Below are 25738 nucleotides of genomic sequence, written 5' to 3'. Positions count from 1 at the left end.
AGAGACTTCTGGGACAGTTTCCAAGAACCTGGAGATGGTCGTACACACTGAGCACTGCCCAACTTTCAGCATGCACTAGAAATTCTATTTGGAGAACCAGGAGTTGGAAGTAAAATGCAAGGGAATATATCATAGGATTTCAAGCATTACTTTGTGTGCTATTTGATTATTATATAACAGACAGATCTGATGCACCAACAAAGAGCTAGTTAAAAACACTTTCCCTGCATGTTAGCAAGGAAGGCAGGCAGGCAGGCAGGCAGGCAGGCAGGGACCCAGAGCAGAATAAGGGTCCTCCTGGCGACTCTATTCACGGGCCCTGTCCCCTGAGCAACGCACAAGTGGGCTGAGCAATTAAGAATTTCATGCTGATTGCCTGAAGCATGTTTTGCTATGCCATAAAGATAATAGCATGAAGGGCGCAGCACACCCCCCCCCCACCTCTCCATTCTCTCCTGTCTGACTCATAACAGGCCAGGATATTATTGGAAATACACTCGTATGCGAGCTTTATTAAATGCATTCTCTGTTTAGAATGTGCATAAAAAAGGAAAACAGGTAGGATATTAAAAAAACAGATTCCCTCGACTCCACTGCTGCTTGATTTGAAAGTCTAATTCGGCACAGAACAACTGAACTATAGGTAGACAAAACAAACAGGTTCTATTCCCCAGACAATCAGGGCAGCCCTTGTGTGGGATAGCTGCTGACTACTGCCATATCCATACACTTGTGAGTCTAGGAGGACTCTTTATTGACAGCATCGGATATGTAATATTCTACCTGGAACGAGCAACAAGAATAGTTGTCTAGTAATAAACCTTTATGCAATTTTCTTCATAAGCTATAGACATCAAAGGCTTTGAAAGACTTAGAGGCACGTATCTAGAATTCCCACCCCCAGTTCATTTTGCACTGGAAAACGAAAGCAGAAATGTTTGCTACAAAAAGGTTCTTATCCAAATCACAGGGGAATGAAAGAATACTTTTTCGACATCCAAACTAGTTGTCTCTATTAGGTTCTGAAAAGAAAAAAAAATACCCTGCTGTTTTTTTTCTCCTTTTGACAATAGAGAAGTGAGTTTTGCACTTTCTTTTTTCCCTTTTCTTTATGCAGTCTTCTTAGTGAATTATTACTCTTATTTGTGAAAAATATGATGGTTCAGCTAGAAGTCCGCCCACGACCAATGTAAATCCATCTGTCTAGTTTTATTGTAAGGGAGTACTCTAACTGTTGAGGTTGTCCCAAATCTGATCTCTGAAACACAACTCAACTGAAACCTCTACATACACTGATCCACTTAAACAATAGTTTGAGGTTCTATAAATGCATATCACGTTTAATGGAGTAACATTCAAATAACATTTTCAATAGAAAGCTTGACTGCATTCCGAGTGGTTAACCTAGTGGAGAAGGTTATGCAATTCTGTCTCTCATAAAAAGCTCCTGTTCCTCACACAGCTGCAATGTCCAATAAGCACATTTCATTTTACAAAAATAAAACCAAAATCTCAAAGTGTCTGCGTAGCTGATTTCACAAGAACCAACACTTGCATTTACACTGTATCCAGGCAGAAAATACACTGAATTATTCTTGGTCAGAGACTGTGCTATACTATTATTCTATGCTATTCTATCCTATAAGGAGTCCTTAGAAGGAGTCAAACTACATTTACAGTCCTTCAGTGATGTGTTTCACTGCTTATACAAATGGAAGAAAGTTTTACTAATTTCTTCATAGTGAAAACAGATTCTGACCAGCTTAGTTTGCCAATATGGCACCAATTTACATTACTCTGTGCTAGTCTTGTGTTGTACAAGCTCCTCTAACATGCATTAAAATATGAGAACTGCGTCAGCCATGGCTTGAATGGAATGTACTATTAATGAATGGGCATCATCTAACACACTGTCCATGCTACACACATTCAAAATGGGAGCATAAAGATCCCTCACTTTTAAGCTAAAGTGCTCCTCTCATGTTGTTAATGATACTTCTATGTTAATGAGTAAATATTTTAAACACACTAGTGCCAGGGCTGCATTGACAAATTGTGGGTTTATTATTTATGTATGCATTTATAATCAGAAAATAAACTTGTGTGAAAATAAAAGGAACGTGCTGGATGTTATGTTATATACACTTCTGGAATTGTGACTAATAGGTCATACATTAAACACATATACCATTCCATTATATATCAGTACACAAAAAAACAGAAATTGCAGTTTATCGAAAGGGATTTTACACCTTATTCTAATTCAATATTAAAATGAGTGATTTGATCAAAGAAAGACCCAGGATGTATTTATTATTAATATAAAAGAAGCAAATTAGGAGATTAAGATACAAACAAACTGAATTGAAAGTGGACAAAGCCACCAGGAGGTAAGGCTGGGAGGAGTGACCCCCCCCGGCCCCCTCTCCAACCCCACGCTGTGTGTGAAAGTCCAGCTGGCTGAGTGACTGCTCCTGCACATCCAAGGAGACACGGGGACATGCGCAGGCGCCTGCATGATAAACGACATATTGTTTATGATATGAGGCCACCATAAATTTGCATCCAGTAGCGATTTCGGAGTTATAATAATAATAAAAAAAAAAAAAAAAAAAAAAGAATCAGGTTCCTCTAATACATGCGCCTCAACAACTCCCACCCCCCCTTCTCTCCTAACACCCCCCCCCCCCCCCGAAATCTAAATTGCAGTCACATCCCCCAGCTCGGAGGGGATGATAATTGCGGACGGCCAATAAATTACTGCTGCCTCCACATCAATTATAAGCATCACGTCTGGCAATGAGGAAAATGAGATCTTGTGACAAATTTCATGAGGCTTCGCTGCCCAGAAGCCTTTCTTAACATGCTACAGATAGTAATCCCTTATCTGCCCTCTGTAATGGGGAGCTACGGATAGAGAGATGGAGCTGCAGCCATTTAATTAAAAAGCTGGGGGGGGGGGGGTTTAATTCATTGAAGAGGCCCGGGAAGGAGACAAAGCCTTTGTCTCCAATACATATTTTGCTCTACATTGTCACTCATGAGGGAATGAGCTAGCTAGCTTGCTTGATAGCCATTCTCAGGATTTTTGTTGTCCCTGCAATTTTTTTTCTCCTTTTTCTTTTCTCTCCCTCTCTTTTTTTATTTGTAAAGGAATTATTTCCCCCGGGGCCACAGCACTGCTTTTCTAATGGGGCGGGGTCTCATTTGAGTCCAGCAGTTTTACAAATTATTGCCATGGACAGACTACAGGACTGAATCCAAAGGCCCCTTCACCTAATCTTATTTCCATCCTGGGGCTGTAGGGGATGGGTGGCTGATTCCAGTATATGATGATTTATAGATGGGGGGGGGGGGTACAAAAAAAAATGGGTGCCCCTTAAATTTAATTCAGTGCGCGATATTCATTGCATTTGCAATCGGGCGCGCTGATATAGCTGCAAAACGACTGCTGCTTTCAAATTACAGCCATACTTTCTACTAATATTTAACATCATTAGAAAATCATTATAAAACCATCATAAAACCTGGGATTATGACTAGAGCATTAAGCACAATAATTATTCAGTGTGTACATTCCCTCCTTGCCATGGAAATGAGATCTGCATTGCCTTAGACGATGTGGAAGAAAGTAAGAGTACTTCTAAGATCCGATTTCACTGCACTTTATACTAATGTCCCTGAAACACACTGGCAGAGGCACTGATACATACCCAGTTCCCGTGGCCTCGTGCTAGTGGCTTTGACCTATTAAAGGGTTTAAATTCAACACTGTGAGAACTGTTTGTTGTCATATACTGCAAACATACCATATGTACTATAGTGAAGTGTCCAGTCACAAAATACCTGCAGCAAATGTGTCACACACTGAAGAATCAGACTAATTCTCCGTATTAAACAGATTAATTAAAAGAGGGCTTTGGTGCTACATATATAGCTGAACTGCCCTGCCCCTTCAGGAAGTTAAGCAGTTAAGCGCACGTCATATTCCAACTATTGTATTTAACCTCAGCAGCCTCACAGGTATGCTTTGAAAATAATGTATTAATAAATAGGGTCTACGGGGGAAAAAAAAGAATAAACACCAGCAACAGCAACAATAACAACGGCAGTGATGATGCTGAGCCTGGAACAGGAACACGTTTGTGTGCGCTGCTTTCCAAGATCGACCGTTTCCCCTACTGTTTCACCATTTACTAAGCTGTGCGTACATCAGCATGCGTGGCTGTGGCTGGGAGGCCGCATGCAGCGAGGCCTGGGTTCCGGGGCTGGGGAGTGTGGCGCAGGCAGCCGTCACCGAGCCGGCTGTCAGAGCGCCCACACTGTGGTCAGGCCACAAACCATTAGCAGCACAGCACTGCACACAGCCCGACAATAAAGATGATTCAGGATGGCATGTATACTTTCCCAGGGACCGAGTAAGATTTCTCCTTCAGCTGCCCTTCTTTCATCTTGTTTCCTCCCCCTCTGTCTTTTCTTTTCCGGATTCCTGTTCATCTTTTTGCTGTTTTAAAAACACGTTCCAACACTCCAAATTCAAAAGCTCAAAAAGGGTCTATCCCAGTCCCCTCCCTCTCAAAGTTTCTCTACACTCCCTTGGTATTGTAGCCCTTACTAGGCATGTAATGGTATTTTGGCTACCTCACCGTTACCTGTGTTTAATTTCTCAGTTCTGTAGAAGCAGTGAGTCACATGATTAAAGGACATCAGTCTTTTTTCTCACACTGAAGAAAGGACATCACAGCATAAGATAGAAACAACAAGAACGTAATGTTTATTTACTCCAGCAATCATCAAAAACTTTGCCACTACTGTTGTTCTTTAGCCAAAAACTACAGATAAGCATAACATCTAGCAAATCATTCACCAGAAGAATGATTCAATCCCTGTTAATATGTATTGTACAGCCCTGCTCCTGTCCTGTTGTCTCTGGGTGGTATCATGAACATTGTGCGTCTCAATGGTATGCTGGGGAGTAATTCTAAGTCTGCCATGAAATTCATTAGGTCTGACAAGTGACAATAGCTGGCAGAGCAGTTTCTATTACAAAGCATTGACATTTTCTTCTGTACGATTCAAGAAATGTTTTTCAGTTCCGATATCCTTTTATATTGATCAAATCATTGTTGCCCCCGAAAACAACCGAATGCGCGCACACACACAAGCAAACATATATACACATACAGTTTGACAATTTTTTTAAATATATTTATGGTGAGTGCCAATTTAATGTAAGAAAACATTGACAACTTATTTTTATGTAAACTAAAGTTAAGAATTATTATTTCTCTTAAAAATATATATATATATTTTCTATATGAATATGCTTCAGTCATAAGTAAACCTTTCAAACATATTGAAAGTTAAATAGCATGTCTACTCCTGAATAAAACAAGAGCATGTACACATTATTTTAAATATATTTATAGCTGTATGTATATAATTATGTTATGCAACTTCAATACAAATAAACAGTGTTCTGGTATTTGAATGCATACAACACAGCCAATGTTTTCCAAGCTATTGTTTCTTAGTAGGAGTCCCTGCTGAGCACTGGCTGTTAAAGGTCTATTTTCTCTTGTCACGAAGTGCAAAGGTAGTGACCTGATGACCTCCCAGTCAAAGGCTCTTAATAACATCCTGAAAAATCACATAGAAACTGTAGAAAAAGAACAAAAAAAAAATCCATGTAGTTTTGGATTCATACTACAAAGAGACAATTAAGACACACTAGTCTTTTGGATTGAAAAGCGTTTACCGGTTTTAAGGTTTGGGCCTGTAAAAGTTTAACCTAAAACTAAAAAGGACTGATTCTTTGTTAATGTTCACAATTTGGTAAGATAGTATAAAACTAGTGCCTGGACGAACTTGAGGTATTGTGCATTTAGTTTAGTTAGAAAGATGTTGTCCTTTTAAAGTTCCTAAGTTTTTGTCAGATTTTGTTTAAAGCTTCTTTCAGAATGGAATATACTTTTGTGTAGGTTTGCACCAGAAAGCTACAAATTCTTTTAGAGGCAAGAAGAAAGCAAAAAAAACTGGGAGGTTAATATAAGAGCAACTCCTTGTCAAGCCTTTGAGGGTAATTCAACTGACACTGATGAGAATCAATGTTCGTTTGAATGCATTACTTGGCAGAAACGGGCCTTTTGTCCCTTAAACTCAGCCGGCGAAAAATGATGCCCTTCGAACAATGGGGAAGAGGTGAAAATATAGAGAGTGAGACAAAAAGAGAGACCAAGACTTCGCTTTATTCCCTTTCATAGAAGCAAATGGATTTAGAGCACTTTATGCATTAATCAATCAATATCCCTCACTGTACATCAACGGCACAACCAAGTTATGAATGACCTTTTAAACAAAAAAAAAAAAGGACACTTTAATGCGCAGAAGACTGCTCATAGCTTAGTAACTTTGGCTGAATTTTATCGCGCATGATTACACCTTCGCGAGGCACGCGGCCATTACTGGTGCACTAAATGTGACGAGGTTAGTTGTTATTCAATTTGCACAGGGTGGGTAGGGTGAGGCACGACTGCTGCTGTGAGTGGTGTAGCTGTCCATTTGCTAATACACTGCTGTTAATTTCCAAACAGTACTGGACAAACGTCCTTCCTCCCCCCCCATCGCCCTCCTGCTTTTCTTCTTTCCACTTTGGCACGTTTGCATCCAGATTTAAACATATACATCGCAGGCCAAAAAAAAAAAAAGGAGAGGGGCCATGGTCTCAATAACCAGGACATACATTCAGGGCTCTTTTGAATAGATCTCATAAGCGTTAAGTGCACTCCTTTGTAGTGATGCTCAAGTGCTAATTTAAAGAATGTTCCTATCTTTAGATGAAAGAAGGCTAGAATATCAGTCATACTTGAAAGAAATCACTGAGTGCATAGGTGCTCTCAAAGCCACACTGTTGACAATCAGGTACAATGTCACAGAACTGTTTTGCCCAATTACCACAATACAGATCTTCTCTGTATGTCAGAAACATGATCCCCAGCAGCAGGACACTCAGGCCTTCGAGTTTCTCTCTCTCGCAAGCGCGGCCTACAACTGAAACAGAAGCACACGCATCCAAAGATTCCTCGGTGCCAATGATACTGCTACTGTTGAAATAAGTGAGGTACTAAGACATGAAATCCTAATGTTTTGTCATGCACCCTCAGCCTTCTTCATACCAAATGGTGCAATCCTCCTTTTGATTAATTCATTTCTGGTACTGTAACACTTAGAGTGCTGTGACAGGATGGAGGTCTCAGAACACAGCGGCCTCGATTTTGCTGGAGAGCTTGACAATATTAGAGGTGATCGAAGATGCTAGTAAAAGGACCAATACCAAACTGAGAAAGAAAAACTTGGAGGGAAAGAAGGTCAACCTAGAGGTATAGTAATTAATAAATATACAGTGATCAAGAGGCAAGGCCTGAAATGCAATTACGAGAGAGTAAAATTAGAAAGATAGGGAAAATAAATCACCGAAATCCAAAGTAGCAGGTGAAAGCAATCAACATTTTAGAATCTATTTATTAATGACCAAAAGCCTGTCTATATCAGTCAAATAACAGTAACATGAGATAACCAGATGTGACGGTTATGTTATAATCAGTTATAAACCTGATCATATAAATTTATTCCAGTAAAACTGAAAATAAATCTGGGGAGGATGAAACGACCTTAAATTGGATTGGAGGGGGCAATGGGAGGAGAACAAAGCACACAAGAATTTCCTTTTTTTCTTTCTTTTTGATGGGAGGGAATAAGACTTGGGGTGGGGGTGGGGGGTTACCAAAAGGATTTTTTTCCTTCACCCCCCTCAGCCCTGCTGAAGCATTGGTGTGAAGTGTGCAGGCAGAGTGGAACGGACAGGAGCTGACTGCACGAGAGCAGGAGAGAAAAGGAAGAGCTGGGGTTAAGAGCAGAAATTAATGCTATTGTGAGCTCACAATGGGGGCTGCAAAGTGACTGCGGAAGGCAGTTAAACAAAGGAGACATCGCTCTCTCTCCCCCACCCAATTATATTTCTCGCCCCGCTTTACATGACAAAAAAAAGCCTATTTTTCCTAATTCCCCTGCCATATAATGTCCCCTTGACACAGGCACCTTGGAAACTAAACAAGTTTAGATTAATGCATAGGCTCCGTGATTGACAGAGACCTGCGTACACAGTCAAACACCTCGGCTGCAAGTTCATTTTGCCTCGTGCCCCAAATGCTCGCTCCCCTCCATCAGCGTGCTTGACTTATTTAAAATACTTTGGAGCAAGAGGTTGCTTTCTACAAACGTACATATGTATGTATGCATATATAAATATATATAGCATATTATTTGCAACCAAATTTTAAAAAGACCCAATGTTTCCACATCTGATTGTAAGTATTAATCAGGCCTGTTAAATGTAGGTCTGTATTTAAATACTGCATGCATATTTATATATCTGTGTTCACAGTTAAATTGGTAGTTACCTTGTTTTTAAATGATGGTTATTAATTAGAGGTTAATTTTATATTGTGATCTTCCCTCAGTGTATTTCACCAGAGGCATTTGTAGATCTAAACTTGAAGACTAAACCACTCAAATTATTGGTTAAATCAAGGATTCACTATACATGTCCGAAATAGCAGCTTTAAGAGTACATGTGAGTGCCTTTGATTTCCTGTACAAATGAACAGGCCTTTTTGGTACTATCCTCATGGTAGGCTAAACCTTTAAAGAAACGGACATCAAATGCTTTCTGCTTCTGTGATGAAACCGTATCATACAAGGTCATTATACCTGGTTTCCATCCAGGAAAACAAAAACCAATTGGAATGTAATTTAGCAAGAAACAAGAACAATTTCAAAATGGACTGTGTGTTCAATTTTAATAGCCATCATGTCATGTCATTTCACCAGCTGCTCCTTCACCCAGCTCATTAGGGAAACAGAGGAGGGCGAGACTGGCCTGGATGCAAATGTGACACTACGTACTACTGACCGGCCTGCAGAGATGGTATTCACGGCAGCAGTCTTGACCTGTGTTCATACTGTAATCAAACGGCAGCACTACATCCTCACTATCAACATTTACGTTCAGGAGGTTGACAGTGGCAGCGAGTAGGGTTGGTCTTCAAAATTCTGGTGGAATGAAGACAGGAATGCTGAGAAAGAGCTCTCTCGGCTCCAGCGCCGTTCTGTAAAGGTCAGGGGAAGACTCCCGTGACCTTGAGAGTGACCCTCTGTCTGATTAGAGGCCCACTCAGCTGTGTCGGGTGCAGAGAAGCCCAGTCTGCCAGCAAAACAACGGCTTGCTTTCCATAAGGACTATCAGACAGACCCGTTTTCAATATTCACTCTCTCACCTGGGTGCTGCAGCACAGCTCTGATTACAGCCATGCTTGGAGACCCCGGTACAAGAGTAGCAGGGGATTTGAACTAAATATTATGATGGGAAAATCCCTTATTTACATATTTTAAACATAACGGAGTCAGCCTGGGAGCCTTGAATAAGAATCTTGTATCCCCCCACTCCTTCTCTTAATTAAGAGTTGTTACTTTTAGAAAAAGAGCTTTAGAAAAAGAAATATATCATGCCCCCACATTGAAACTGAGACTGCAGAATTAATTTGTGGAAAAATATATGTATATATCTGGCATCTTACAATGTAAACAGAATATGTGTTATATATAATATATTCTGTACAGCTAGATTACTAAAAAAAAATCTATTATGTTTTAAGCAAGTATCAAAGAACTAGCAGTCCTATGGTACTGAGATACTTCCTAACAGTTGGCCTTTCTTGCATCCTGTTTATTCTTCATTGTACAAGGCTGGTGTATTTACATGAAACGCAGGCCTTCCTATATGCTTACTGGGCAAAGAGTGTGAAAATCGACCTTTCCTTGCTTTCTAAACAGTGGATTATTCATTTTAAGGCTTGAAATTGGACAGTGTTTTTCCCCCCTCTTTCCAACAATTCTGCCTTTATTTTATTTGTTTTGTTTTTTCTCTTTAAAATTCCCTTTTGAAAATGAAAGAAATATGTTTTTCAGAACTCTCAGGGGCTAAGCGTTACTATGCCAAAATTCTTTCAAATATATAAAAACTTTACAAAGTACAGCAGAATATTGGAAACTCAACAGGCTATGACTGTATGAGCGGTGAGCGAGGGCGATGCGTGAAATGAAGGGGACGGGAAGGCAGTAAACTTCACTGCAATTTATCATGTACACTGCATATACCGTCACTGTGAATCCTTGAACATGCTGCAGTGATCATAGTAGTAACATCATCAAGTTTAATGGGAGGTTGATATTGGCTACAGTCTCCGGTTATTTGTCTTGATCTGTGGAGTTAAATGTTGCATATAATGGTATTTGTTGTCTTGGTGTTGTGTGTGCCGTTTCTGCTAGGAAGAGTGGTGGGGAAGAAATCTGCTGCCACTCAGTGCTCTGAAGCCCATTGGTACTCTACTGTGCATCGATTGTCTCATAATTGGCATTCTGGTATGCTTTTACTAGTAGGTAGTTTAGCATTGCAAACTAAACTGAAAAGTCTTGCACAGAGGGGTAAGATATATATATATATATATATATATATATATATATATATATATATATATATATATATATATATATATATATATATATATATATATATAATGAATAATGAACTATTCCCTCCATTTACACCTTCTGATAAAATCAGAAAGAATCCATCCTGGCTGAAAGGGATTGCCTTAACCAGAAGACAAAAAAACAAGAAAGACAAGAAATAAATGTTTAATAATTTGTTATAGTTTATGCTCTCTAAAAAAACATCAATCAATATGCAAAGGCGTATTTCACTGGACTATCTAAACAGGCAGCAGGGAAATCTGTCTAGCAGCAGCTAATAAAATAGCAGTGACAGAACGACTGGCGGAGCCAAACAAAGAGACTTTGTCAGGAATAGGCCTTCAACTGAAGCAGGAGGGGCAACATAAATCTGGAAGAGTCAAACAGTAGGAATGTCCCAGTTTGTCAGAAACAAATACCATCTTGTCTCTGACCATCACTAGCAGAATCCTGACATCTGGTTAAACAGAGTTAGGCCTCCAGTCTGCAATGGTCAAGAAGATTCACTCTGCAGTCGTACTGTATAAACCAGACTCGCTTCTCCCAAACCAGCAGGGTACAGAGGATGCTTATTTTCATTAATCTGGTAACAGTCACATTATGAAGAAAATATGTATATATTATATTGGTGGTGTTGTTTTGAACTACTTTAAAAATCATTATCTGAAAACAGAAGTCCATTTGGTTGCTGGCCTGCAACATATTTTGATAGCTGTCTTTAACACAATAAGAACTAGTTTTTTGAGACAGGTGAATCATCCTGAACATTGCATTTCTTTTTTAATTAAAAATAGATTCCCCTGATTGTGCAGTAGGCAAATTAAGTTATTTGGCTGAAGACTGCTCATACCAACAGGTTGAAGTCAGTGAAATCGAAAGTCACAGACTCATACTGGGGGTGATGCCCTTTGTTTTGCAATAGGTGCAGAGGGACAGCAGAAGGAAGAGACTCTAGTGTCACCTGTTCTGAAAGCCATGTGTTGGAATCCATGTGAGGAAGGGGCTAATGTCACATTGATCAAGACTCATGTCTCATCCGGCCTTCTTTCTCTGTCCACTGCACTCTGTGTGAATAATCAAGTACAGAGGTAAATCAATGGCTGATGACAGCCCCACAGGTAAAGGTTACTGGGTTGGCTATTGAATTATTTCTTCCTGTCTCTCATCAGTACAATCTGCTCCACTGATTTTAATTCATTGGTGCAGGGGGGTGGGGGGCAGGAGCAGTGCAATGTGTTATTTCACAAAACCTTTTCAGCAGGAGCTGGGATTATTAGTCTCAATAAATTACCCGTAATATACAACAACCTCCATGGATCCAACATTAAACATTCTGGACGGACATGCCCCCTCAAAGTGAAGCAAACCAAGGTCTCACTTTTGGATTATTTAACCGCTGTCCATTTTTAAGATGTATAAATCGCAGACCTAATGTAGGGTTTGTTCCGACAATTATTTGTTATTCCATTTTAGCCTTTAAACGCCTAATCACGGATTCAGAACAGTTCGATCATATCTGAACCTCTCTATAGCAGAGATCATGGCCTCTGATCTAGCAAGCCCCTCTGAGGGAGAAATCGGCTGATTAAAAAACATATCTTGTCCAGATTCAAAGAGATCTGTTATGTTGGATGTTTTCAGTCATGGAAACTGTCCTCCTTACACTTTGAAACTCTACTTGTCAATTGCCTTTCCTGTGAGAAAATGCAGTGACCGCAGTGACAATTTATCTGTGTATAAGATTTGTTTTTCTTCTTATACTGAGAATAAACACGCATACAGTGCAATCAATAGCACATATATCAAAACAGAAAGACTACTTGATAATAGTGTGTGAGTTGGTTGCTGTCCAAGTGAGCCTGAATTTGGTTATGCAAGAAGGCAGAAAGGTTACAGATCCTCAAACTCAATGCGAGCGAGTGAGTGAGAGAGAGAGCCAGGAGAGAGAGAGTTAATGTTATAATTCTGCACCCCTGCTTCGAGTGTTGGAATCGCTGATGTAACATCTTTGTGTGGGTTAAGTCGGCCTGAAACAGACATCAATTGGATTTTATTTAAATAGAACACTTGACAATATTGGTGAATGGCGATTCCAGGCAGTGTACTGGAATGAGTCACGCTGGAGGTCTATATCACAGTCATTTTCTCTAAATAAGCAAAGATGTAGCTTGTTCTGTAAGCCCCGGACCTCCATTATTGTTACTAATATCCAGTCAAGCACCAGCCAGCCACGTCTGAGGGCCCCAAGGAAGCTGTGTGTAATCCCAGTGCACAGACAGCGGTGGCAGATCATTCAATGAATATTGCAGGAGAAATCAGCCTGGCTTTTGCTTAAGAGAGCCAAGCTTTTAAACACCCAGACCGGCGAACAGGGGCAGGCCTAGTGTGTATGCAAATTGTACCTCAAAACCATTATCGTCCATTCTGAAGCCCAACCCTCTCACCACGGAGCTACTCAATCCCAACATCTAATACACTAATCGCCCCATTAAACCACTCAAACCCACTACATTTGTACATTGCAGGCCTGCTCTCTAAATACTGAGCTCATCAAACCTTCCACACTGCACCCCGAGGTTTCCTCAGTCCACTGAGTTAATCAAATCCGCTGCCTCCCAAACAATGTAGCGCCTGAGCTGCGCATTCAAAGTGCGCATGACACTGCACATAACTTCGCCTAACTTTGGCGTTACTCTGTCTGCAGAGATACTCAAACCCTTCAGCCTCTGACATCGACACCCACTGTTTTTTTGCAGTCCCACACAGTAACCGCCAATGTACTCAAACTGCCCGACCTTCTGCACTGCAACTTGGCACTATTAACCACGAGCTACTATCTTATCCTGAAAATTACCGTCAAAGCATCTGTGTCTATAAATAGAACTCATTAGCACATTTGGTAAGTACAAATGAGATGTCTCTCTCCTGATGGACTGTCTATCTATTGTATCAGCTTTCAACAGAGTGTCTGTAATGGCGGGAGATGGAAACCAATATTATAATGCTATCTCTGTGACGTACCGCGAGTGGGGTGGAATAAAAAGGTTCTAAAATGACCTCTCTGACAGGGGATCTAGAAATGTCTCCAAGATCCAGCCACTGGCTTATTCTGTTTACCCAGTGCGTCCCAGCAATGCTACAAAATCACAACCCTCTGCCAGCTACCAGGCTTGGGTGACACGCACAGGGCTGTTCGCTCACGTCACTGACAGACACTGGTAATGCTCCTCTGTGGTCCTGCAGCTTTCTCTGTGACCGCCACTGCCTGCACCAACATGACAACACTACTGCACAGCTGAATTGTCAACCAGGAAAGAAAAGTAACACTGTTCTGGATCATCACAAAAGAAAAAGTTTACTGCCATCTACCTTCCATATTTAGCTTACTTTTTTCATAATATTTATGTGATTACACATTTTGGAAATGTGGACGGATGAACAGTTAAATTTGAAAGCAGCCATGAGGCAAAAGAAAGTGTGATAAGGTAATTGTTATTATTATATATATGCGCACACACACACACACACACACACACACACACACACACACTTCAATCAATTATTCATGTTACATCTAGATATATAGCACGGTCTCTTCTTAATAAACAGCACAGAACGTCCTTGAAATACACTATAGGCAAGTTTTCACATGGCTTGCTGTGTAGTGAATTGCTCTCCCTTTCTGCACTTTGGGACCAAGAAAAGAAAAGAACAGGCGAAAAAAGAAAAAGAAAAAAGGAGCAGGAGAACATTTTAGAGACACAATCCTGTTTTTATTCATAGACAATCCCAGAATAGAATTGGGCCTTTCTGGTCAATTTTATAACAGGATGAGCCGGCAGTGGAATTTATGCAGCATGCGTGTATAAACCCGGGCAAGAAAAAAAAGACTTCCTTGTGTGACTTTGGAGGACAAGGCAATAAGAGTGGCCTGCAACATGCCTAAGTGGAAAATCTATAAAGCCATCATTTCGAGTTTTTAATAAAAGCGCTTTTTTTTTTTTAATTTTACAATGAGAGGTAATGTATTTATGAGATTCCTGCCACGTTTTCTGGCTGGGGAGACATGCTTTAGGTCTACACGCAAATGCCGCACACAAATGAAACAATTTCCTCTTCTCTCTTGCTCCCCTCTGCCATGGATTAAAGGACGGCCTTCTGACAGGAGCGATATCCATCCCTCCGCCTTGGCTTCCTTACCCTCTCTCGCCCCAGTTACCAGAGGGCACACATACAATAACAAACTTAATTAAAAGAATACACAAATTGTCTGAATTTCGAAAGCCTCTTCTGTATGCCATTTTTTTTTTGGTGGTGGGGGGGTGCTATAATATCCTCTTTCTGGGAAGGTTTACTTTGCATTTTAACAAGCGTGGAAAATGATGACATTCCTAGGATTTCTGCTGCCTGAACTCATCCCCTTCTCGGTGTGCTATTGAACCCGCAGACAGAGACAGCTGGTGCGGCCTGGCTCACTGATCAACCTGCTTTCATCTGTGTATTTATTTGCTTATGTTCCAGAAAAACCTGTAATAAACTCTACACCATTTGAAAGGATCGAGATAATCCTCGACGGTAAATCCCTTATTGATCCGCAGAACAGAAGGCATCTTTTGGATCTTACAGGCAGTCACTGCTCTGAAAAGCGGTGTAGAGACAAGCCTATCCGGTCAGTGGCAGATAGAGCACAGTGGTAAAAGTTTAACTGGAGGTGAGAAAAGATGTTATGGTACTTTAATGCCTGGTTAAGACCCAACTGTTCTCACAAAGCATGTTGACGTGATCTGGCTGCAGCCCAAATGGTCCACATTCTTAGGGATCTCCAATGCTGAGAACACACTACACTATGTATTGAATAAAGCAGCTTCTGCTGTCGGTTTTTTCTTTTGGTGTGTTGGTTTGTGTTTTTGTGGTCTGGAATTGTGCATCATATTGTATGCCTGTTTGCAATCACAGCAAGAATTATGTATGCAAGTAGCAAAGCCTTTTTGTGCACAAAGCACTGGGATGCCTCCATTTCCAGGACAGTGATTCGCTATCATGTCTCTGACCCTGGAAGTACACCCCTTTTAGTGGTACAAGCTTTGATTTAAAATTGAATTGTGTTTGCAAGTGGCATTTGCATGAATCCCTTTGCTGTTGGGGATGCATTCATTTCCCAGGCATTTGATGTGAACAGTCATACATTACTGTGAGTACATCATTCTCTTTAATCACACACAGCATATTTTGGGATTTCAAGTCCAATTTAAAAGCATCTTGCATAGCCCAACAGGGTGGCACTAAAACTTTGGGGACTGCCCCTTATGCCAGAGTGAAGTAGAGGGCACCCAGCAAAGATGTCACTGGTAAACCCTGACTGCACATTTAACCTCTGAGATCTAAGCACTCCCCCAACATACACAGATATTCCTTCAATAAAATTATTCCGATGTTGCAAAGGTGGCCCTGGAAAGCACCCCCCCACACGTCCCCGATCTCTCAGTCAGTGGGACGGTGTGTTGCTGCTGCTGCTTCTGCAGTGGGACAGAGGCTGGCCAGCTCAGCCCAGGCCCTGAGAAAGAGGAGACAATGAGCAGTGTCTGCTCCCAGCACCCTGTCCCTGAGACAGACAGGGATTTCCTCCACGGATAGCCAAGCCGTCACAGCCCAACGATCAAGGGGCTGCATCTGTCAGCCAGAGCTGCAGAAAGGCAGATTTAAGGTAGCAGCTAATCCACAAATGGAGTTTGTTTCATTTCATAGCCAGGGTATCCTCTTTGCCTCTGCCTGTGAGAGCCATTTTTATTTAAATGTACTTTATATATGGCCAGTGAAACTTTAAATAGTAATTTTCAGGCTCAATGAAGGTACAGCTAAAGAACTTGAACTTTTTCCAAAAAGCTTCAGACAGAAGACCTTCCAAATCTTGAAATAGTAACTTGGGAGAAAACAGTCACAAGTCCATCCAGTCCTATCTATTCAGAAACCTTTAGCTTTGAATACAAATGCATATTGTTTCCTGGTTGTGCAGCTCTATAAACAGACCCACAGCTACTCCTGACTCAAGCAAACAACCCCCCAGTGGTGGACATCTGCTTGTGCTTACTGTAACAACAATCAGGAGCCATCGGGTTTACTGTATTAAGTGAGTATGAAAGTGTAGCCCAACTTTCGCCAGAAGCCTCTCCTGTCCCGTGCGAGAAGGAGTTAAGGGAGACTAAATAGGAGGAAAGTCAAAGACGGCGTGCTTAAACAGCACATTTATGGGGGGTAGGAATTAAAACAATGCGTGCCATTTATCCCTGCGTTGGTCTAATTGGATGGGAAATTCATCTCTGCTCTCTTACTGCTCCCTGGGCGCTGGGGAGGGGAGAGGAGCGTGGGGAAAGACATGTGGCATCAAACCCAGCCGATGCTGCACTCCGGCCCCTTCCGCTCCCAACAAAGCCCTTTTCACACAGCTTGGCTTTGTGCTCCCAGACCTGGCTGGACCCTCTCCCCCTCCTAGTGTTCCTCTGTACACTGTATGTGAATACAGCAAGGGGATGCCAGTGTGCACAGGCCACGGACTGATCTAAACACACTGACCATAATAGGGAATCTGCTGCATACAGTGAGACAAATCATGATTATTGGATTCATTGGCAACAAGGAGAACAACATCAAGAACAACACCAATAGTAAAAAAATAATAAGTAGATGAGGAATCTAAATGTCTGGTACCATTAGTGTTTTTATGACACTGATCATGGAGATGTTTCTTAATTTCTAACTGATATCTGCAGTAACATAAACTGAACAACAACTAAGCACACCAGCCTTTAAATCACACTAATGATTTCTCTGCTCACGCTTTATGGGAGTTAGAAATGATCAGCTCCATCTGCCATCCCAAAGATGATCCACCGAGCCAAACCTTACAAATTACCACCAAATGACAACTGACAGTTTTAAACCTCATTTTAAAACATACAATACAGCCTTTTCCTTCAGGGTATATAGATTTAATGTGATGCTTTTAAAGTGCTCTGCATGTTGGTTAATGTGCATTAATGTGCGTTGCAATTTATATTTTAAAACTCTGTTCTACACTAATTGTTTTGTAAAGAACGTTGAAATGCATGCTAACAGACATGCCATGATAAAAGCAACGTCATTATCCTACCCCTACCCTCCCTCCTCGTATTTTATCATCTGCAGAAGAAATGCTTTCACTTCTAATTAAGCAAATATAATTGTTACTGTTGTTAGACTACTACTGACATCCCTTTGCTTGTTGTAATCTGCAGTTATTATGTGTGAGTTACTGTACTCTCCACCAAAGACTCAAGCTGGGCTGGGTTCCTGTTTAATGGAAGGGGGTGGGGGAGATATTATTTAAAGTATTTTATCTTTTTGCACTGCCCCTGATGTTCTTAGGTAACACCAAGGGGTGGGGAGAGAGAAGCAGACAGAGGAAGAGAGATAGTGAGAGAAAGAGAGAATGGTAGAACCCTACTCGAGTCAGTGAAGTAGCTGAGCACCTTGCTCCAATTCAGCAGCAGCCTGGGGAATTACTGCTGAGCTGACCCAGAAATCCAGGGCCAGCTTTGTTTTAACAAGCAGGGGAACCTCTTACCACTTTAGCAACTGTGCCTCAACCACAAGAAAGAGCTAAGCGCCTCTCAAGGAATAGCAGGGAGGAAATTAAATATTACACCAGGAGGGAATGTTTTGGCTGAGGTGGGGGGATCGACCACTGGGGGTGGAACCAAGCAGTATAGGGAGTCAGATGGAGGGAGAGGGGGGTTAAGAATTCAAAGTGTTCTTGCTTGCTGATGAAGAAGTATGTTCATTATCAGCGTAATACAATCAAGATGCCTGAAGAGAAAGAACGGCCGACATTCTTTATTACACACTTCATTTCATTTAACGGACCTTTATAAATAAATAAATAAATAAATAAAAAATCCCCCCTTATAAATGAGATGTGGCTCGTTTTCAAGCGGTTTGGGTTTTTGGCAGTCTTATTTTGGCAACGAGGGTATTGTATGTGTGTTCTAACCTACGTCTGTAGCGCCATCAATCAGGCTTTTAGCGCTGCTGAAACAAAACTAAGCATTGTATGGTAAACAAATCATCAAAGGCTATTATTTTAACTGTTCCTTTTCAGGTCACCTGCCTGTGTGCAGGGCTTGATAATGTTTTGGTTTTAATAAAGAACAGATAGGAGTAAATGGGGATGTGGACCAGAAAACAACAGGACAGCAAAGGTGGCTCCCCTTTATCACAATCTGTTTAAGTATGCTGGACTTAATTCTGGCCCACTTTACTAATCTTGCATTCTTTCTGTCTATAAGGTGGCAAACCAGGGCGAGGTTTTAAACAATATTGAAAGAAAAACTAACCTTAAAAGCATGAATCAAAACATGACACCAAACTCCCTCATACACATAAATAACCCATAAATAAAGCAATCTGAAAAGAAAAAAGAAAACAAAAATAGATTCAACTAATCAATTACTAATATAAATCCCCTTGCTTGCATTACACAAGTTTAATTTTTTTTAGATGGGTTTGTAAATAAAAATAATATGATGTTCAATTTTCTGATGATTTATCCGTGCATTATTTCTGTATGCACACTAGTCGAATAGCTCCGAAATACACAGCCGCTCTCCTTCAGGGCTGCCCACACATTCCCCCTCTGCGGGAGTTCAACTTTATTACTTAACCTGCAACCTTGATTTGACAAGTAGCCTCACCGAGGTACTGTTGGCAAACATAGGCATCCATTAAAGCACTTCAAAGCAACAAAGGGGAAAAAATGAAACGAAACACAAAAGTACAAAAAAGAAAAAAAGAAGGAAAAAAAAAAAAAAAAAGATTTTGTGATCCAAATTTGGATGTTTTTCCCTTCCCCTTTAACCTAAGTGGGTCTTGCCTTTTGCCTCCACTCGCTTGCTTGTCCACTGTACTATAGTCATTAACATATTTGGAGTGCAGCAAGCAGAAAGCTTAATTGTCCTTAATTGCTCAGCTAAATACATTCTCTAATGATTTGCCTCAGATCTGTGACTGGCTTTTGCGTAATTTCCCAGCCGCTGGCTTCATTATCCCTGCCTCCTTGGAACAAAGCGTCTTTAGAGGCTGTTTTTACATAACAACACAGAGCGCCTGTGTGCGCAGGGCACTGCTGGCTCAGAGGGGCAACACAATGCTGGCCCTTTGTCAGCGTGCCGAGTCAGGGGGCAGGAGTCAAAGTAATTAGAAAACAAAATCCAAGAAAGACAAAGTGTTAATTGACCGCAGCTCACTCTTTTAATCGCCCTTCAACAAACGATGAGCTTGGTTTTGTTTTTCCATCTAAAGCAGAGAATGGCATCTCTGAACGAATCTTTAATGGACAGACAGGCGGGACCTGCACCCACTGTTAACCCAGGCCTGGATGGAGGTGAGAGGGAGACCGAGGACTGGTGAGCACCGTGGATCACAAACCACCATCACTGGGAATCTAAGCACCCCCATTGCATATCCAAGCAACCTGAAGTCTTTAGTACAAGTTGAAAACAGGAAAGCAAAAACTTAAATTCTGAAAACATGCTGGTATATTTATTTGTAAAGAGTAGATTTTATATATACATGAATGCATTATATATATATATATATATATATATATATATACACACACACACAAACGTTTATTATATTATACACTCACTGAGTTGGTGCATGTCTAAGTTAAGAGTGTCTACTTCCGAATGTCAGCCTTTTTGAATGTGGCTATATTTCATTAAAAACTTCCTCTGCATGATGTGTGGGGTAAGTCAGATGAGCAGGTCACTGGCAGGAGTCCCTGTGGTTCAGGGTTGCTGATCCCACTGACCCACAGGGATCTCTCCCAGGACTCTGGCTTAGCCCCAGACTAGGAAAAGCTCCTGCACCACAGAGGCCTTCACTAAGCAAGGAGCCACAAACCCCAGAGAGCATGACACGACTCCTCTTCACGCCAGGAGATTCCTCAGAGGGACAGGGCCCTGGTCAGACAGGACAATCGATGCATGTCAGACATCCAAACTCCTTCTCTACATCTGACTGGTGTCTGAGAATTGCAATTCCAAGATCCAACGACAGACCAGGAAAAAACAGCAACATAAAAAACAAAACAAATGACTGACTTCAGGAAGAAAATATTAGTGAGACTTATACGATATGTCTGATTGAGTGGAAAATGCCGTGCAGTGTTAAACACCAGTTCCGCAGCAGAAGAGCACTGAGAGAGAGAGGAAGGCCAGATAAGGCACGGCTGCTCTCAGCTTCTGGATTTGGAAACTGTCCTGCCGCCAAGAGAAGCCAAATCAATTTTTAATTTCACAGGGAACACACACAAAAAAACGAAAAACCTCCGGAAATGGCTGGGTTGGGTAATTAGCATTTTTCGTCTACTCGTGTCTGCTTTCTGCCTTTAAAGAAATTGCCCTTAGCAAAACAAATTGTGGCTTTATGTAAAAGTAATACACTATATTCATGAGTTGTTTATTTTCCTTATCATGAACTTCTCAACGTGTCTTAAGACTTAAAGACATAAATACTAAAGGAAAGAAAAGCACAAAACGCTCTTTTGTAAAGTGGAAAAAGGAACACACTGGACACACAGTATATAAATCAAATGTTTTGAAATGTTTCCTAAAATTTAGAGTGAAATGAAACGTGAATGTTGATATAAAGAAAGTATTATTGTCTGTGATATAGCCGTGGGGATTGCTGGCAAAATGCCTAAACGAAACTAGGAACATGGTCACTCACCTTTCTTGAGCACTAGGAAATTCACAAGATAAAAACATCCATTTCTATATGTATTTTTTTCAAGGGATGAAAATAATGGTGATGCCCCCAAATCCATGACTTCAAATCCACCCTTGATGCAGTTTGAAAAGATGCAAAGCCAGATAATCTGTGCTGTGGACACCCAAGAGCGGCCTGATAGGTAGTTTCATGATCCCAAAAAAACAGGATCCAAGTGATGGCAGAAAAGTGGTAGAATACAGATATCCCACTCAGAATGAGCTGCCCGGGATCTGTGTATGAGCCTAAAGATGATCTCTTCAGGAGTGTGCACTATAGCAAATGGTACCAATTACAAATATAATCCAAAATGTATGTATAGAGTTTATGAATTTCATAATTACACAAATAAAGAATCCAACGTTATACTTGATTATAAATGCAGATTTGAGAATTTTCTTTTGCTATGGACTTGGAAGTGTGAAAAGCCACTGCCAACTTATCCTGGGCTAAGTGTACTTACTCTGCAGAGCACTCAGGCCAAGCTGAAGGCCCTGTGGTCAAGTGTGTGGTACAGCATAGGTGGGTGGCAGGTCTTACCGGTGTCAGCCGAGGGGCACTTGCGGATGGTGAAGATGGTGCCCAGCTCCTCCTCCTCCTCGGGCAACCCCTTCTGCAGCCGCTGCAGTTTGCGCAGACTCTCGCTGCGCTGGTGCTTCATGGAGCGCACGTGCTGGATGAGGTTAAGCTTGGCCTTGGTGGAGTAGTTGCACAGGGCGCAGTGGTAGTAGCAGGCGTCGCCCTCCACCGCGTTCTCGTGTTGCTGCAGGTGCTGCCGGACAAACAAGAGAGAGAGAGAGAGAGAGAGATCATGTTAGTGCACGCTGCATTAAATAACCCCCTTTCATTTGCACAGCTTCTACATGCAAATGCTCATCGTCAGTCACAGCTGGGTCAGGCCTACAAACTTTTCAGCAGCATTTTGAGGTGAACAGATCTCGTGCACAGAGTTCTTCTGACTCTTCACAGCATTACCTTAAACCAGACTGGACTAGTAATGCACTTTGCTATGCTGATTTGAGGGCCTCCTGGGCACTATGCAAGTGCTCTCTCACCCTGATGCAGCTGATAAACACAGGAACAGCACCGACACAGATAAGTCACTTTTTTAACGCCTAAGTAAAATATAGATAAAACCAATCTGTCCTAAAATAATTACGCCCTCGTGGCCTGCCGTGGGCTGCCGGATACAGTGCTCACAGATACAGAGAGCACAGTGAGGCCTTCTGTGAGCCCTGAAGCATGGGGGGGCACTCTGCCCAGGCCCCAGGAAGAGACAGGGCCGCTCAGCCCCTGACAAAAGGGAACATTGATTCTCGTGCTCCCGAGAAGCTGCTTGTCTCTTCCTCCAGCTCTGAAAAGGAAACTCCAAACATCTGCCTGTTTCACGCATGGGATGCAAAGTATTGATCAGGGTCAGTCAAATCTTTCCTTTCCGAGCGAGCGGTGGTGAAAACTACATTCTGAGACAAACCAGCACATTCCCGAACAGCCTTCCCAGAGGGGGCGTAAATTCAAAGTACAGGACCACAAAGAGAAAGAAAATTGTCATCTCGCGCCACAAACACTGGCTTTTAGCCTGCTTTTTTCTTTTTGTTTCCCCCCCCACACACATAGAAAAAAAGATGTACTTTGAGGTACAGTTTGACCCAATCTTCTGGCCCTGCAGTGTAGGCACCAGGGTGAATATCTGTCAGTCTCATACTAAGCTTTGCTCTTTTTTTCCCTCCATGTTTTCTTTTGCTTTCATATACATGACTTTTATTGTGCCAGAGAAATTGTTTTTAAGGGAAAAAAAATGCCTTGAAGAGCCAAACCTACATGGCATAAACATTCAAACAGATCAGCAAGGTTCTTTGGCTCATTCTCGTCCAAAGCCCTCAGAAAGCGGTCCAGAATGTCTCCACACAGCTTGATTGGATCAATCAAGACTCACAGCTGTCCACAGAGGACTGTCAATCAGCACTGCCACACAAACACAACACAACAGCAAGATGTGTTATTCTGCTGCTAGAGGATTACTAGAACAACAGGCAGAGCTAAATTGCCCTGAATGTCACATATGAGACATAAACATGTAAATAAATCATCAATTACTTAAAAAGACTTTGAAGGTGACAACAGGTCAGATCTCTTGCTGGCATTCGTAACAAAATATTCTCAATATAAAATTATTCTTCTTTGGCCCACAGAGTAACCTTTCCTGATTTAATCTACCATGCAAACCATCCCTGATCCCCTGACACAGGTCTGGAAAAACAAGTCAGTCCATTAAGATAAGCGTGAACTGACTGCCCTGAAGTCAGAGGTGCCAAAGTGTTAAGATGGGTCTGAATTGCAAAAGCAATGGAAACATTATATTTTTAACCAAATTAAAGCTGCATCAGGTGTGGAAGGCAAAAAAAAAAAAAAAAAAAAAAAATGAAAAGATAAAAACCTTTCTATTCCCTGAAACATTCTGGTCATTTTCTTCCAATATTTAATTTTCTCGTAATATCGCTGTAGGGTTTTCGCTGCAATTGCGTTCCATTCTCTGCCGTATCACATTTCCCATTTCTACTCAGCAACACCTAAAACGTACATTAGGATTCCGGTTCCAGGAACCAGAGTTTTTTGCGAGCCCCACAGCTCTGCCTAATAGAGTTATAAGGTGATTTTAAAAGGGTCTGCCTTTCTGTATGCTCTTTTTTCCATATCTTTAGCAGCGTGATGTAATTGAATAGGTGCTGCTGGAAATATCTTGTGTGTGAGTTACAGCCGTCCTCCCCTCACACACACTGCGGCACAACTCAGGTACATCAATTCATGACAGATAGGTTCACTCAAAAGAAAATGCACAGTACATCGGCTTTTCTGATCCGGCAAACAGGCTATTGCTTCAGTTGGAGCAGATGTTTAGACTTCTATAGATAGCCATATTTCTGCCGTACGCAAACGGGTTTAAACCCTTTGTTTAGAGGAATACACACTACACCATATGATACTTTTCATTTCTGAAGTGGCTGCTTTCAAGCATCCTAGTGAATGCTTTGATAGGCAGCTAAAACAAAAATACATATGAGATGAATGAGAATATAGTCCAATGTAAACCACACATGCCTACAGTAACATCCTAAAAAACAGACAGGATATCTATACATTTGATAATATGAAAATAACTGACAGTAAATGGCCACACTATGAGAAATGTAAATATTATTTGTTACATTTATTAAAAAGTTGAGCGTGTGTGTTCCAACATGCACCAAATCAGACAAAAACATGAAGACACTATACTATACAGCCAGGCTGACCTGGAAGACAAAGCTGGAGTTTTACAGTGTTGAATGAAATTGTAGGGTTCATGCAGAGATGAACCTTCGATGGCCTGGCCTTGACTCAGCTGTGCATGGGAATAAATCTGTGAGTGTCAGGATGAACATCACCATTCTCCTGCACAGTTACAGCAGGGACCAGAGAGGGCCTGACATAACAAGCCAGAGAAGGGCTCCCTCTCCCTCCCGCTCCCCAGCCCTCTTCCCCTGGTCTGTGGGTTCCGTCTGCATCCCGCCACTTTGAAAGCCAGCCAAGTGCTAATCGGACTAATCCATTCGAAATGAACCATTAAGAGTTCCCTGTCTGTGGGTCAAGTGTCTGCACTGGGAAACCACAATGGGCACCCCCCCCAAACACACACACACAACACACTGACAAATCCAATCCTTTACCAGCCTGCTGCCGGGAAACTACCGACAAGAATGTGGGGGGGAACCAAATTAAAAAGAAGGTTAGGCTGGATCCAAGAATTGCTGTTCAGCCAGAAAGACCAAGTGTCAAGACAGACACACCAGACAGAGCCACCAGGAGGGGAAGATTCTCACGTCACATCCCCGTCCCCCCAAAATCTGCCCCTCTTGACCCACTTGTCTGACTTGCATGAGCAGGAAAAAGCCAATTAAGGACCAAATGGAAATATTCTGAATAATGTCAAGCGGCTGAAGATGACAAAAGTGTGACAGGGACAGATGGAGACAGAGTGACAGACACTGGATACGCTGGAGCAATGGCCATGTCAGTGGATCAAATAAATTACACTGCCTTATTTCCAGGGGGGTGGGGTCACCTTAAGACTTGCAGCTTAGGTTTTTTTTTTTATAAATGAACGAGACAGACCCTATATTCCCTGTGTCTGTTTTCTATGATCCTGAAACCCCGTGCTGATAAATCACATCCAACTGGTGCGCAGGAATTCAACGGCTTAATGAAAAAGTCATGTAGGGAATCAAGACGAACTCGCCAGGGTGCTGCTGCTTAGTAAACCCTCCGCCGGGGCCCCCAGCCCAGCCGCTGAGAGGCCCCTGCC

General features: G+C 41.7%; 1 protein-coding gene across 3 annotated transcripts in view; it reads right to left on the bottom strand.

Annotated features, from left to right (window-relative positions):
- zfhx3b (zinc finger homeobox 3b) overlaps window positions 1-25738 on the bottom strand; it is a 171753-nt gene that overhangs the window by 55767 nt on the left and 90248 nt on the right. For all 3 annotated transcript variants that reach the window (XM_066713793.1, XM_066713795.1, XM_066713794.1), the window contains exon 4: window positions 21937-22168. In XM_066713793.1, coding sequence (XP_066569890.1) covers window positions 21937-22168 — 232 coding nt within the window. The remainder of the gene's footprint in view (window positions 1-21936; window positions 22169-25738) is intronic.

Source organism: Amia ocellicauda, chromosome 9, assembly GCF_036373705.1.
Source record: "Amia ocellicauda isolate fAmiCal2 chromosome 9, fAmiCal2.hap1, whole genome shotgun sequence".
NCBI classification, from domain to species: Eukaryota; Metazoa; Chordata; class Actinopteri; order Amiiformes; family Amiidae; genus Amia; species Amia ocellicauda.
Note: the sequence above shows the minus strand (reverse complement) of the source record. Positions and strands in the feature narration are given on the sequence as shown.